Below are 14,102 nucleotides of genomic sequence, written 5' to 3' on the forward strand. Positions count from 1 at the left end.
GATTTTATTGAAGAAAAATAAAAATCTCCTCATTCTTATTGTATATTTGAAGGTTAAATTCTATGAGAGAGCTTCTGTAACTGTAACCACCAATTCAAATTAATCTTCTTTTATTAAATAAATTAATTTGGTTCCTATATTATTAGAAAATTTAAATAAGTTTAAATTCAAGGGCGAAGCCATAAAAATTTTTAGAGAGTTAAAGTGTTAGGATTTTAACCCGATTAAGTAACGAACAAAAAAATAGCAAAATAAATTGAGAAATTGAACACACAAATTTAACGTGGAAAACCCCTCCAAAGAGGATAAAAAACACGAGCAAAGATAATTTTACTATAATGGCAAAAGAATGAAAAATACAAAAGATGGAGATAAAAACTAAACCCCGAAAACCCAAAAACCCAAAAATAAAGAACCCACAAAACGTAAACACAAAATTCTCTAAATGTGTTATGAGTTCTAATCTCTAATGGATATCAATTCTAAGGGTGTAAAAGAGCCTATTTATAGGCTAAATTCATAAGTCAAATAATAATAAAATAATCTAAACTAATCAGTGTTTGATTGAAACAAGTAAACAGAGTTTAACTGAAATATTATTTCTCAAATTTGACTGAAAATAGGAGTCATATTTAACAAATCTCCACCTTGACTCATATTTTCACAACGCCATCTTTGCCAAAGCCTGCCACGAGCCTATCTTGAACTATGCAGAGAATTAACTGAGTCGAATTTGTGCTTAGAAACTGGAAGACTTCTAGCCTTCGACTTGTACACTGTCAAATCAAAACTAACCCGGGTCTGATTTTCACGAACACAGTGCCCTAACTTTTCAAAACCTGCATCCAAAAGAGAACCTCTCTTCAACGAAACGATCATACCTTTTTCCCTCCTATGACCAAGTTGCCTCCGCTCCAAACAAGTTGACTTTAACTCCGTAACAGATGAAGGACATTCGATTTCACCGGTCACTGTAGAACCTTCCAGAATATAAAGACTGCCGGTTCTTTTACCTTTTAACAAAACGAGAGCTCCACGAGATACTTTAATACCGCTCGACTCAATGTTGATTTTGCATCCTTTCAAGTCTAAAATACTTAAGGAGATGAGATTCTTTAGTAAGTCAGGTACATACCTGACATCTGAGAATGTCTTAATCGTCCCATCGTGCATCTTAATTCTAACAGTACCAATACCAATTACCTTACTAGATGAATCGTTTCCCATGCGCACAAATCCACCTTCAATCGAACTGTATGTGGAGAACCATTCTCTATTGGGACACATGTGGAAAGGACATCCTGAATCTAGGATCCACTCGGACATGAGCTTGGTGTTATCACTTGTTGACACTAACAAGAAATCATCCCCATTTTCATCGGCCAAATTAGTACCAGCTACATCTTCCTCGTTACTCTCAGCAGCTTTTTTATTTCGCAGTTTATAACAATCTGCTTTGACGTGACCTAACTTTTTACAATGGCGACACCTTTTATCTCGTTTCTTTGATGCTACCAAAACGGAAGCTTGCCTATCTGTCTTGCTATCCAAATGAAGCTCATTGTCGAGTTTGTCTCTACTCAACAAATGACCCTTCACATCTTCGAACGAGAGTTTGTCTCTGCCATAAATCAGGGTCTCCTTGAAAGACTTGTATGAAGGGGGTAAAGAGTACAATAATAGCATAGCCTGATCTTTATCGTCAATATGAACCTCAACATTCTTTAAATCATTTAAAAGAGTAATGAATTGACTGATGTGATCTCTAAAAAGCTCACCTTCGTTCATGCGAAACGTAAATAGGCGTTGTTTCAACATTAAACGGTTAGCCAGAGACTTAGTCGCATAAAGAGTTTCTAACCTTTTCCACAAGGCAGATGAGGTTTTCTCCATCAATACCTCCTGTAATACCGTATTCGTGAGGCACAACTGGATTGCAGATAAAGCCTTTTCATCAAACTCTTCCCATTTTGTTTTATTTAGATTCTCAGGCTTTTTCCCGATAACAACCTTTTTCAAGCCTGATTGAACTAGAATTGCCATCATCCAAACTTGCCACAGATTGAAATTTGTCTCACCATCGAACTTCTCAATTTCAAACCTTGTTGTTGCCATCTCAGAACGGGCTGATTTATGAAAATTGGATTAGCTCTGATACCACTTGTTAGGATTTTAACCTGATTAAGTAACGAACAAGAAAATAACAGAATAAATTGAGAAATTGAACACACAAATTTAACGTGGAAAAACCCCTCCAAAGAGGATAAAAAACCACGAGCAAAGATAATTTTACTATAATGGCAAAAGAACGAAGCGTACAAAAGATGGAGATAAAAACTAAACCCCAAAAACCCGAAAACAAAGAACCCACAAAACGTAAACACAAAATTCTCTAAATGTGTTATGAGTTCTAATCTCTAATGGGTGTCAATTCTAAGGGTGTAAAAGAGTCTATTTATAGGCTAAATTCATAAGTCAAATAATAATAAAATAATCTAAACTAATCCGTGTTTGATTGAAACAAGTAAACAGAATTTAACTGAAATATTATTTCTCAAATTTGACTGAAAATAGGAGTCATATTTAACATAAAGTGTAAATTTTTCTTTATTAATTTAAAATTTTAAAAGGTTAAAATAGAAAATTTTTCCATTTTAGAGGACCAGGCCCTGCTAGCCCCTAGGTCTACCCCTATTTAAATTGTAACAGATTTAATATTTATTGTATAAAAAGTATCTTGAATTTTTTTTTCAATTTGCAATTCAATTTTAAACAAAATTTTTTATTTACAAAACTATAAAAAAATTCCAAAAACATCAACATTATTAAGTGGTAAATAATATTTTTTTAATAGTAAATATTTTAATTTGATATTGTTTAATTTTTTTATTAGTACAATAGAAAGACTAAATTGATGAAATACTTATAATAGAGAGATGTTTAAGATACAATCACCTATATTTTAAACCATGTTAAGTTTTAATGAGTAGAATTATAAATATAATCTAGTGAATATAATCAGAAAATTAAAGTATATCTTGCCTGAGCTCACACATAATACTATTAAATCAAAATAAAATTTGAAGTAAAATTCATACATAATTTGCATAAAAATACTCAAATTTAAAATTGCTTTAATATTTTCATTAAATCAATATGTTATAGACATAAGTAAAAATTATTTAGATATAAAATTTAAAAAATGATTTATTTAAGTATAATGTAAAATAAAATCTAAAGAAATGTACTGAAAATGTAAAAATTCATTTAAAAAAAAAAGTAAGTTGAAGAAATTTATATAATTTAAATAGACAAAAAGATGAAAGATGATAAAGATTTGTACATAATTGATTAGAATAAAGAGTAAGGTCCACAATTGGTGAAACGAATAATTCTACTACCCATATTTTAGAAAAGGCAATAAGCTCCCCTCAACACAACAAAAAGAGCGCTCAAATCAATATCTTATTAATGCTTAAGTGGTAAGACTGCTACACTACTAAACAGCGAAGTAAAAGACCAAGTCGCCTATCCCTTAAAGAAGATACTCAAACCCTCAGGGATTTAAATAGCGGTCCGTTACCGAAATAGCGGCCGTTATATAGCGGTAACGGCACCGTCCGAAACCGTTACTGTCGAAACCCGCTATACCCGCAATACACAATAAGTAATGTAAAATTCACGACCGCGATACCCGCAGTGACCGCAATAGCGTCCGTTATGTCCGCGACCGCGACAAATGCGACGCGACCGAAAACGCAACCGCGACCGCAATTTAAATCCCTGCCCTCAACTAATCCTCATTTTCACTAACCAGTAACCAACCTTTGTCTCTTTCTCCGCTTTTCTGTTTAGAGCATGCAGAGACAATCCTTAGGTTCGCCAAGCTCCAAACTTCGCATCCATGGCGGAGAAGAGAGTTCCGTCTCCGAAGATCAGAAACGCCAAGTAATCATCGATGATGATGACAGCAAAGACATCAGGCCTCGTCGATTGTCCTTCTCTCCAACGTCGTCGTTGACATCGCCTCCTAAGCCTGAGAAGTTCATTCACTTAATTCCTCTTCTCACTCTCCTTTGCTTCCTCATTCTTTATCTAAATTCTCACAGTCCTTCACAATCTGGTATGCTTTTTTCGGTGTCAATCAACGTACGGATAAAGTTGACAAGCGAGGTTATTCAGGTTTAATATTCACAGTTTGTTCTTTTGGATTTATTTGTTTCAGATTTGGCTGAATTTAATGGATTTAAGCATCCCTCAAAGCATTCAGGTATAATGCAGCTTGAATTCACCTTCCTTTTTCTATTTTTTTTTTTGAAATTTGCGGTTTTTATTCTTGTTATCTCCTTTTGTGCTCTCGTTTTTTGCAGACTCAACTGCAATCGGCCATGTTGACCATTTTATTGATTCTCGGAGAGGCGATGTTTTGGGGATTCGAAGCCTAAAGAACTTGCAAGAACTTGATAAAAACGTCTCAAAATCTCGCCTCCACAGGAAAATAGCTGATTTCTAGGCAGCCGTCTCTCGGTTTATCCTTCTCTCTATCTCTCCCCCGTCGCTCGTTCATGGCCGCCTTGTCAAGCAGACCATAAGCCCACACGTGTCGGTCACACTTGCACTTGCGAGCATTTTGTGCAAAAAAATTGTTTTGTCTATCGTGTAAAATTAAATTGCATGTTAAATTCTTAGGTTGTGAAGCAACTAGCTTAGCTGGCGCTGCGTGGTGGCCCTTGTTCAGTTATTTTATTATTATTATTATTTTCTTGAAATAAATTACATGAGGGTTGCTTTGAAAAAGTATTTTCAGATTAAAGAAATCAAATAAGCTAAAGTGCGCGATGGAAGGCGCGAGTTAGCGATAGAGGCGGCCGGAGTGAGCGGCAGGAGTTTGGGATCCAGCTGGGAATAAGGAGCGTCATAGTGCATAGCATATTGATTGCTCAAACGGTGATACTGATAATCTTATTCTTGATTTGATTGCATTTTTTTTTCTGTGAACATACTCAAAGCCATGTGTGTAATTAAATGGGTGATAAGTGTTATAATTTCAGAATTGCTTGGGTTATTGACGATATTTAAGTTCCTTTGTTTTCTTTTCCTAATATTTCAATGTGTTCATAAACATTTTTGAAATAATTGTACTGAGAGAGCGTGTTGTCTTAACTGGGTTGAAGATTGTTTGGAAGCGATAGCGATGCAATTGCGACGTCATTAATAAGGTAGAGAAATTGTCGGTTGTCACGGACGCGGGTGGGTGAGTCCAATTGGTTCAAACCACCTTGTATTCCCTCCCCTTTTCCACTTCACCCTTTCTGGGCTAGAAAGAAAAAAAAGACGGGAGGAATAATGAGATGAAAGATTAAGATGAGACGCATGCTCGATGGTGATGACCACGTGCCGCCCCTACATATGACGCAAAACCAGGTGTACCCTTCCTACGTAGAGGTTTGATAATTTATTTGGTTCTTTGTCCCCATCCTCACCTCACCTTTCGCATTTGGGCCCCCCCCAACTTTAGTTACCTAGCCTCCCACAATCATCATATAACACCAAAAACCAAGTTATCACATTTTTCTCTTATATGTCGTCAAACTTTCAATTTCTTTGCTCTTAAAAATATTGGTTTGGATAAGGGCTTTTAAGTCGAATTTTTAATATTTATTTTATTTTTTTATGATAAATTGAAGAAAAATTTACATCAAAGTAAACTAAACAAGAACACCACTAGTTTTGTCTTGTTGACTAGACATCAAAAACTTGCAACCTTAATCGTCATCTTAAGTTCAACTTGACTGGACAATTAATTCTATAGGAAAAATTTAAGGTAGTCATTTCGAATCTTTTCTTTCAATCCAAATGCAGCTATAACAATTTCTTTTTCTTTTTTTAAAATTTCTTTTAAAGATACAACATATATGGATTGTCCCATGCTGGTTGTAAAATGGCATCCAATTTAGATAGTTGAATCTATTTTTACAGTTTTTTTTTTCATCATTTCAAAATAATGATAAAATTTATTTTTATAAAATCATAATTGAATCATGATTGCTGAATAAGGGATAGTATCCAATAAATTTTGCATCACATATTTATTTAAATACAATTATTGAGACAACGATAAATAAAGTGAGACTATTAGATCGTATCATAAAAATTGTGCGTTATATCACATAATTGATATTTTTCTTCACAGTGACTTTAAAATAGTGGGATGTAGGTAATGATAAATGCTCTGAAAACAATGTAGTGCGGAGAGGATGCTAGTGGGATCCGCCAGGCCCTGCATCAGTGGACTATAAAGTCTTGGTCTCGTGACTCGATATATTATCTTTTTTACAGGTTGTTTTGACTTTTTGTTGTTTTTCTTGTTGGTAGGATTAATTAAGCTTAAGTTTCCTGGAGAATTTAGTTATTCTATTATTAAATAGATTAATTTAACTATTATATTATTAAAAATATATATTTAAATTGTAATAAAATTAATATTTATTGTATAAAAAATATGTTGAAAATTATTTTTTAATTTCAATACAATTTTAAACAAAAAATTTTATTTACAGAACCATAAAAATTTTAAAACTATCAACTCTATAAATGATATTTTTTAAATGGCAATTTTTCATTATATTTCAATTTGACTTTATTTAAATTTTTTAATAATATAATAGTTAAAGTCATTCATTTAATAATATAGGAACTAATTTAATCATGTCTCTATCATAGAGGTAGTTATCAAATATATTCATTGATTATTTAATCTCTAGCTGTTTGCATACGCTCTATTGTCCTCCCCCACCGTCATCGTTGTTAAAAAAGCTTAAGGCCTAATTTAATAATGTTTCTCAAAAGTATTTTTGAAAAAAAAAAATTTTTGGGGGAGAAACTAAAGTTTTCGGCTTCTAGAAAAAGTGATTTTGAGCTAATTTTTGTAATGGGAGAAACAATTTTTTTTTCTAAAAAAATAGCTTATTTAAGAATTTTTTTATTTCAAAAGTGTTTTTGAGAAGTATTTCTAAACTAGGCCTAAGACTAAACTTAAAAGCCGAGAAAAACAAGACAGATTGAATTTACTAGTCATGCGAATTTGAATTTTTAAATTTGAATTTGAATTTTATTTTTTAGAAATAAATATATTGTTTAAAAATTGAAAATTATTAATAATGGAAATCCATAGCACCACTTAATTTTTATTATCTCATCATTCTTTTAATTTTCTTCTAATTTGAGAATAACAACTTTATATTAATGCATGAGTTGGTAAGTTAGAGAAAGGCAAACTTAACAACCTATTAATTTCATTGCTCTTTTTGGTTTCAAGTCATCCATCAAATTAAATCACTAGTGATGAAACCACGTGCTTTTGTGGGTTTGATTGAGAGAGTATGAAATTACTAATAAGAACAAGGAATGCTAATTAATCCGAATAAGTTTTGATCCATTATTAAACTTTGTGGGATTAGAATCGTTTTGTTTTGGAAATATATTTATCCTTATTTTGGGACTTAGATAAACTTCCATAGCGGTATGCATGCAATCAATTAAGTCCAAATATGCAAATCTTTCTTCCATTTGGAATTCATAGTCTTGAGATGCCAATGTTTGGTAACCACTATTTGTTTATAGAAATCAGAAATGGTAGTTGCTTGTAGCTGGTAATATTTGGTTGGTGGTCCTTATAGTTTTTGAGTTTCCTTTTTCCGGCTAAAATTTTTTGCAATAGCTTTCCTCAAGTTCCTTTCTTTTTCCCCTAATGACCGGTGGGAGTGGTTGGGTAACCAGAGGAGCCACCAGATGTAAGGGATATGGATATAAGCTCACCTAAGATTGATCATTAATTCTTCAAGGATACCTTACCAAACAATTGGGCAAATACTTCTACTGTATTGATTCGGAAAAGTGAAATTTTGGAGCTTGAAGAGAAAGTAGAGAAATACATAGTACATATATAATGGTGAAAGGGATCTTTTATTTAGACTTGGTAATGTTGTTGAAGAGACTAAATTTTTTAAGCATTTCAATGCCGAGGGTCAGTGAGTAAGGTCTTCCATTGGAAGGGAGATGTTAGTGTTGGCAGCTGCAGATACCGTCAACACAAATGTTGTGGCCCAGTGGACAAGGTTTAGGTTTACAATAAGCATGGTTGGAACACACCATCCTTGAACAGCCAATCCAGACCTCGAATAGTGGAAATATTATACTCAATTTTAGCTTTGAGATTTTTTCTCCCAACTCTGAGGAGAGCCCAAAGAGATTCATGTAGTTTATCGAGAGCGCCTAAGGTCCACCAAAGAAATGTTTTATCATTTTAGCCTTGGTGGGGTTCGAATCTATGCCCTTATAGAGGAACACCAATATTTGGGATACATCGAATACAATACTTATACTATTTAAAACTTGGACCCACTACAGCAAAACTGACTTTTAACGGCGTTTTTTTAAGCCTTTAGCGGCGCTTTTACAAGCGCCACAAAAAACGCCGCTATAAATGGCGCCACAAAACTAAAGGTCATGGCCTTTAGCGGCGCTTTTCCCACAAATGCCGCTAAATGTCATGGCCTTTAGCGGCGCTTTTCTCACAAACGCCGCTAAAGGTCATGGCCTTTAACGGCGCTTTTCCTACAAACGCCGCTAAATGTCATGGCCTTTAGCGGCGCTTTTCCCACAAATGCCGCTAAATGTCATAAATTCAAAAAAAATTATAAAATATTATAAAAGTCATGAAAAATATAAAAATAATGTCCATGATATAAATATAAAAATTTTCTATTAAAATTCATTATCAAATTAAATTTTCTATTAAAATTTTAACTTTAAAACTAAATACAAAAATTAATGAATTTAAATTTAGAATTTAAAATAATAAATTAATAACACAATTAAAATCCAAAAGTTAGAACTCAAATTATCTTAAATATTAAAATAAAAATAAAAATTTAGAATCAAAACTAAAATAAATAATAAAAACTAGATTAAATATAAAAATATCAATAAAATAAGATATTATAATGAAGTTACTTAAATGAAATAAGGACTTAAATCATAACCATGTAAAATATAAGATTTGAGTATCCATTCCCATGTGAAATATCAACATTGATTATTTAAGCTGGTAATGAATATTCTCTTTTCTAAGTCAAAATTACAATTCATGTTTTTCTTCTTTCAACTCAAATAAAAAAAATGTTGAAAACAAAACAATTAAATAAAAAAATAGAATAATTAGTTGACACGAGATTATTATTAAATATATGCAAATATACAAGTAGACTATTACAAAACTGGGTGTAGTTTTTGATCAATCCTACTGCAGGTTCTAACTATAATCTGCTTAACTAACATACAAACATAAGGCACTCTAATACTTTTTTGCACATAAAATATCTGAAACTCACACCTGAATTTGGATTCAGAGCACATACGGTGTCAACTGCATGTTGATCAATATCATTCTTATTTGTTGCTGCAATGCCTCCCATATGCATTTGTAGAGGTAGGCGCCAGCCATTATGTGCCTTCTGCAAATTGTTCTTGGACTGCAATCTAGTGTAGTTGGTTTTTCCTGTTCCATTTGCCACCAGTCAAAACATAAAAGAGCTATATTATGATAACTCCATCAGCTTACACAATAAATTATAGCTCGTATGTTTCAAAGGTATGATTCAATCAGTGGAGATTTTGGTAAAATAACAGTCATTGAGAAGGCAAATTGATGATAAATTAGATAGGAGCAGAGAATATATACTATATTTTATCTAAACAAATGTTCCTTTCTTCAAATATATTGGAATGAATAATGATTAATTTGCATCATCAACGCTATTGAAAATCCAATTTTAGGGCTATGGCATGTTTACATAACATTTCTCTTATTCTATTTTATAGAGCAACTACACGTGCAAAGAGTGATAAAACGAAAAAAATGTTATTAAAAGGTTATTATCATAAAAAATAATTGTACAAAATCTTATAACTATAAGCCCGCATCCAAACAATCAAATGAAGTTGCAAATTGAACATTCAATTCAATCCACCAACAGTCCCTGATAATATATCTGTAAATAAATAGTGATATACTTACATTCAAGAGAACCAATAATATCCATGATCAATTCGTCTCCAAATATTTTCTCAAAAATTTGAGCACTATTGAGCAAAACTGTAAGATAACCAATAACATAAATCATGGATCCATGAATCAGTCATAAATTCAAGCACGTCTTAATAAAGAAAAAGAGCATTTAAGCGAAAAAGTGTACTAACTTATCCCCTTGACTATTTTAAATATCATGTGAAGACCATCCATATTTTCCAAGTCTTCACAAATTCTGAATAGCTCCATCAGCTTCTGGAAGAAATCTTGCTGCATTGAGATCAAACTCAATTTAGCACGTCTGAACATTTAGAATCAACACAATAGAAAGTCAAGACAGATACTAAACCATAAGTTTGAAACAGAAACAAAGAAAACCAGGAAACCAAATAATAGAAAGCATAGGGAAAAAATTAAAAATAACCAAGAAATAAAGCTCATAGTTACATGTAGAAGAAATATGCAACATGTTTGATATTTCTCCCATATGACATGGAAGATCACTGAGAACACAAAAGCTCAGAGAGTTGATAAGCCAGAGGAAACCAAATTATTACCTTGATAGCACAGCCACAACTGATAACTTAATGTGGCTGAATACCAACATTATCAATGGTTAAGTGACTGGCAGTTAACCACCGAATACTAAACTGCACAAGATCTATATACAGAAGATATTAAAGAAGATATTAAAACGCATAAGCAAGGTTTTCAAAGAAGCATACATCATTCAATATTAGTTCTGTCAGCCGCATCTGATCAGCAATGCCACTCTCAGTCACAGTCTGCAGGGAAAATTGATGAACAAAATGAAAAAAATATTTAGACAGGTATACCTGAGCAGACTAATTTGAAGAAGCTTTCCAAAAAATATAAGCAGATCATACAGAAAATATAGAAACTACTAAAAGAAAACAAAAATAGACAACCTACTCCAGATTACAAGTAATTATAACATAAGCTGAAATAATTATAATCAAGACTAGCATAAAATAAATAACAACTTCAAATAATAAATAAGGAAGAAAATCATTGAGTGAAAACTTCCAATATGTTTGAAAAGGAAAGAACTCCAGGAATCACACCAAGCAACAAAAATAAACTTAAACAGAATGTAATCCAGAAAACGACTTGTTCATTAGAACCTTGAGGATTATTGCGAGAGTAGAAAGCTCCACAGCTGGCAACTCCCTCAACTCACTATTCATTGAGTGAAATGTTTCACCTGCAATAATAATATATGAGACAATTGTTATTCATCAGGGTATTTCAAAATTGCTCAATGACAAGTTCGATACTATGCCTAATATAAATACATTGCATACTCTAAGAAAACAATCATTCTGTGCATCATGGCTGAAGATATGGCCACTAAACAAAAGAAGCCCGTTTAATAAAGGTCTGCCTACATCTAAGGCAGAAGACAAATACATTATTTGATTAACAAAACTAATTCTCTTTACAAATTTTCTAGTTTCTAGAACTTAAGTCTTTGTTTGGACAAGATTGACCAAGGGAGTTAACCATTTACACAGATCTAATGTTTAATCAACTTCAGTGGAGAGTTAACTTCAAGGGTTTCCAAAAAAACAAACTTACTGTTGAGAGAACTGAAATGTATATTTCGTTGCACATTACAGATGTGGTCCCTGTGATAGAGAAAAAGGATTAGTAGAGGGGTGATGAAAGGGAAATAAAGGTTGATGTCATAAACTTCCAGAACAGTGAACTGTAAGAAAAATGATATAAAATTTGAGATCAAAATCATTCAATGACAATTAACTCTCTGAATTTATACGTAAATAATTTGACCAAAAGAAAAGGAGAGAAGAGTTAAATAGCATTCAAAGACTCATACAAAATTCAAGAAACAAACATCAGAGACTGAAAATGGTGTTGGTCTGGTGTATCAGAGGATATCATTAAAACACTGCACAGTCCCACAACATGAAGTTAAGACCTTAAGCTGCTATCTGAGCCATTCTACTCGTAAGAATATATGATTTTCTTATGATTTGACCCAAAAATGTAGAAAATATTTAAATAGCATTCCCTTTCTTTGATATTCAATATATATACATAAGGAAAAAAAAATTATGCTTTAAAATAATTATTAATAATTATTGAACAATGCATGCTCTCAAGGATTAAGATTGCGAACTACCACCACCAACGATCTCAGTACAGAGTTGGGCAGGGTAACAAAGAAAGTGTGTCAACGAGAAGAAGATTCGCCGAATGGGAGTGATGTAGCCACGGATTAGGAGGTTGCTCGAGTCTCCTTCAAAGATAATGTGCAGAGTCAAGGTGCCGGATTTGAGAATAAAAAGTTAGTTACTAAAGATGATGGTTTTGTTCTCCATATCAAAAGCTGTATATTTTACAAACTAAACACACAAAATTGGAACTAAATCATTGGAATATTTGCTAATATAACAAAACCAAACCAAACCCAGGACAAAGGGTAACATCACCAACTTAAAGTTAGACATAAGAAACAGTCTAGACAGTAAAAACAAGGCCACTCCCAAGACTTAAGTAACCCAACTAAAAAAAAAAAAACATTTCTTATATCCTTTTGCTTCCAACCCCATCATCATTGATTTGATGTGAGAGATGAGAGAAACTAAAGGGACAAAAAATTTGGAGAAATCAAAGGTGAAGGGAGAATCACGCCTTACTAACGAGGCAAAATATACATACAGCGAGGAGAACTTGAGATGAAAAGAGAAGAAAACGAAACTGATTTGCAGAGAGGCGAGAGGGAGAGAAGGGGATGATGGTAGGAGGAAGATGATGATAGACGAACAAGAAAAGACTCTTCAACTAAATGAACAAAAATAATTAGGGTGTAATAACGATAATTGGGAGCCCTTTTCCAGACCTAGAAGCAACAATAGAAACAAAACTATCGAGCCCTTTTACCGATTGGTTGTGGCAGTAGAGACCGACGGCGACGCAGCAGAGGGGTTAGTCGAGCACGATGCACTAGGTGGTCCGGTCGGCATCTTCGGTGGCAAATGGGCTGGGAACTTGGGGATGAAAATTTAGGGATTAAAGGAGAAGAGGGGGAATTGGGGAAATTTTGTTAAGGGGAAGAAGAACAGCTATCGGAAGCACTTGGAATAAATTGGATGAACCTAAAACGATGGAGTTTTGGTAAAAAATAAAAAGACAGTTGTGGCGTTTATAACAAAACGCCGCTAATTTCACTCCTTGAAACGGGAACGTCTAAATTCAATTAAATTTTTTTGCGGCGGTTTTTTAAAAAACGCCGCTAAAGGTGGTCTATTGCGGCATTTATATGCTAGCGCCGCTAACTCATTAAAGCATAAAAATAAGACCTTATTTAATTTGTTATAATTTGGTCCTATCCAAAATAGATAATTACCTGTTTATATCAATCTGTTGCTTTTATTTATTTATTTTTTAATAAATAATTTGTTATAATTTTAAAATATTAAAATTAATATTATCTCTTTTATAATTATATAAGAGATAATTTAATATATAAATTAAAAAATACTAATTAATCTAAACCTTAAACCTTTAATTATAGTCTCCAAACCCTAAATCATAAAACATAAACGATCAACCTTAAAAGAATAAAAAAATACTCTATAAAACAAGTTGGAGCAAAAACAACACTTATTTAGAAGCAAAAAAAAAAAGAGTTGCAACTTTTTAATAAGAAGATTGATTTACAAATAAAGGAAAATTCACTGTTTTATAAAAAGAAAATGAGTTACAATTAAAAAACGTGGAGACACAAATGAGTGCAGAGGATTTTCGTTCGTATAAACAAATATATATTTTACTTAATAAGTATAGATAAACATTAAAATAGTATAAACAAAAAACTATTAATAAAATTTAAAGGTAAACTTATCATTTAAAACGTTTTTCACAAAATATCCCTTCAATCCATTAAACAATATAACACCTTATAATATATAAAAAATATTTTTAGATTAAATCTTAAACCATTTAATATATATATAAAGTTTATCTA

General features: G+C 32.5%; 2 protein-coding genes across 5 annotated transcripts; one reads left to right on the forward strand and one right to left on the reverse strand.

The window, feature by feature from the left end:
• Positions 1-3,416: 3,416 nt before the first annotated feature.
• Positions 3,417-5,655, forward strand: LOC107920718 (uncharacterized). Of its 2 annotated transcripts, none has more exons than XM_016850551.2 (4): positions 3,417-3,555; positions 3,789-4,123; positions 4,226-4,270; positions 4,371-5,072. In XM_016850551.2, exons 2-4 carry the CDS (start codon positions 3,859-3,861, stop codon positions 4,511-4,513), a joined length of 453 nt encoding a protein of 150 aa, XP_016706040.1. In that variant the 5' UTR covers positions 3,417-3,555; positions 3,789-3,858; the 3' UTR covers positions 4,514-5,072. The 2 variants fall into 2 exon arrangements, 1 of the variants encoding a protein (XP_016706040.1); XR_005899760.1 differs by adding an exon at positions 5,175-5,655 and having other exon boundaries at positions 3,537-4,123; positions 4,371-4,947.
• Positions 5,656-9,211: 3,556 nt separating this feature from the next.
• LOC107920790 (protein PPP4R3C) lies at positions 9,212-13,360 on the reverse strand. 3 transcript variants are annotated; one of them, XR_005899761.1, is made up of 7 exons: positions 13,016-13,246; positions 11,690-11,739; positions 11,236-11,315; positions 10,816-10,875; positions 10,261-10,391; positions 10,079-10,156; positions 9,212-9,559 (listed from the first exon to the last, which is right to left on the reverse strand). XR_005899761.1 is itself a non-coding variant. In XM_016850638.2 (7 exons), coding segments are annotated over exons 1-7 (453 nt in total). In that variant the 5' UTR covers positions 13,099-13,360; the 3' UTR covers positions 9,212-9,557. The 3 variants fall into 3 exon arrangements, 1 of the variants encoding a protein (XP_016706127.1); XM_016850638.2 differs by having other exon boundaries at positions 10,261-10,360; positions 13,016-13,360; XR_001690788.2 differs by lacking the exon at positions 9,212-9,559 and adding an exon at positions 10,648-10,740 and having other exon boundaries at positions 10,078-10,156; positions 10,261-10,360.
• Positions 13,361-14,102: the final 742 nt, after the last annotated feature.

Source organism: Gossypium hirsutum, chromosome A08 (genome assembly GCF_007990345.1).
Source record: "Gossypium hirsutum isolate 1008001.06 chromosome A08, Gossypium_hirsutum_v2.1, whole genome shotgun sequence".
NCBI lineage: Eukaryota > Viridiplantae > Streptophyta > Magnoliopsida > Malvales > Malvaceae > Gossypium > Gossypium hirsutum.

What these genes read in the sequence shown, in the direction of transcription:
- LOC107920790 (XM_016850638.2), bottom strand. Translation starts at nt 13,098, where the DNA reads ATGCCGACCGGACCACCTAGTGCATCGTGCTCGACTAACCCCTCTGCT. An exon ending in TCTACTGCCACAACCAATCG is followed by an intron (nt 11,740 to 13,015) that starts GTAAAAGGGCTC and finishes TCTCTATCACAG; the next exon opens with GGACCACATCTGTAATGTGC. An exon ending in CTCTCGCAATAATCCTCAAG is followed by an intron (nt 10,876 to 11,235) that starts GTTCTAATGAAC and finishes TTTTCCCTGCAG; the next exon opens with ACTGTGACTGAGAGTGGCAT.
- LOC107920718 (XM_016850551.2), top strand. Translation starts at nt 3,859, where the DNA reads ATGCAGAGACAATCCTTAGGTTCGCCAAGCTCCAAACTTCGCATCCAT. An exon ending in TCACAGTCCTTCACAATCTG is followed by an intron (nt 4,124 to 4,225) that starts GTATGCTTTTTT and finishes TATTTGTTTCAG; the next exon opens with ATTTGGCTGAATTTAATGGA. An exon ending in GCATCCCTCAAAGCATTCAG is followed by an intron (nt 4,271 to 4,370) that starts GTATAATGCAGC and finishes CGTTTTTTGCAG; the next exon opens with ACTCAACTGCAATCGGCCAT.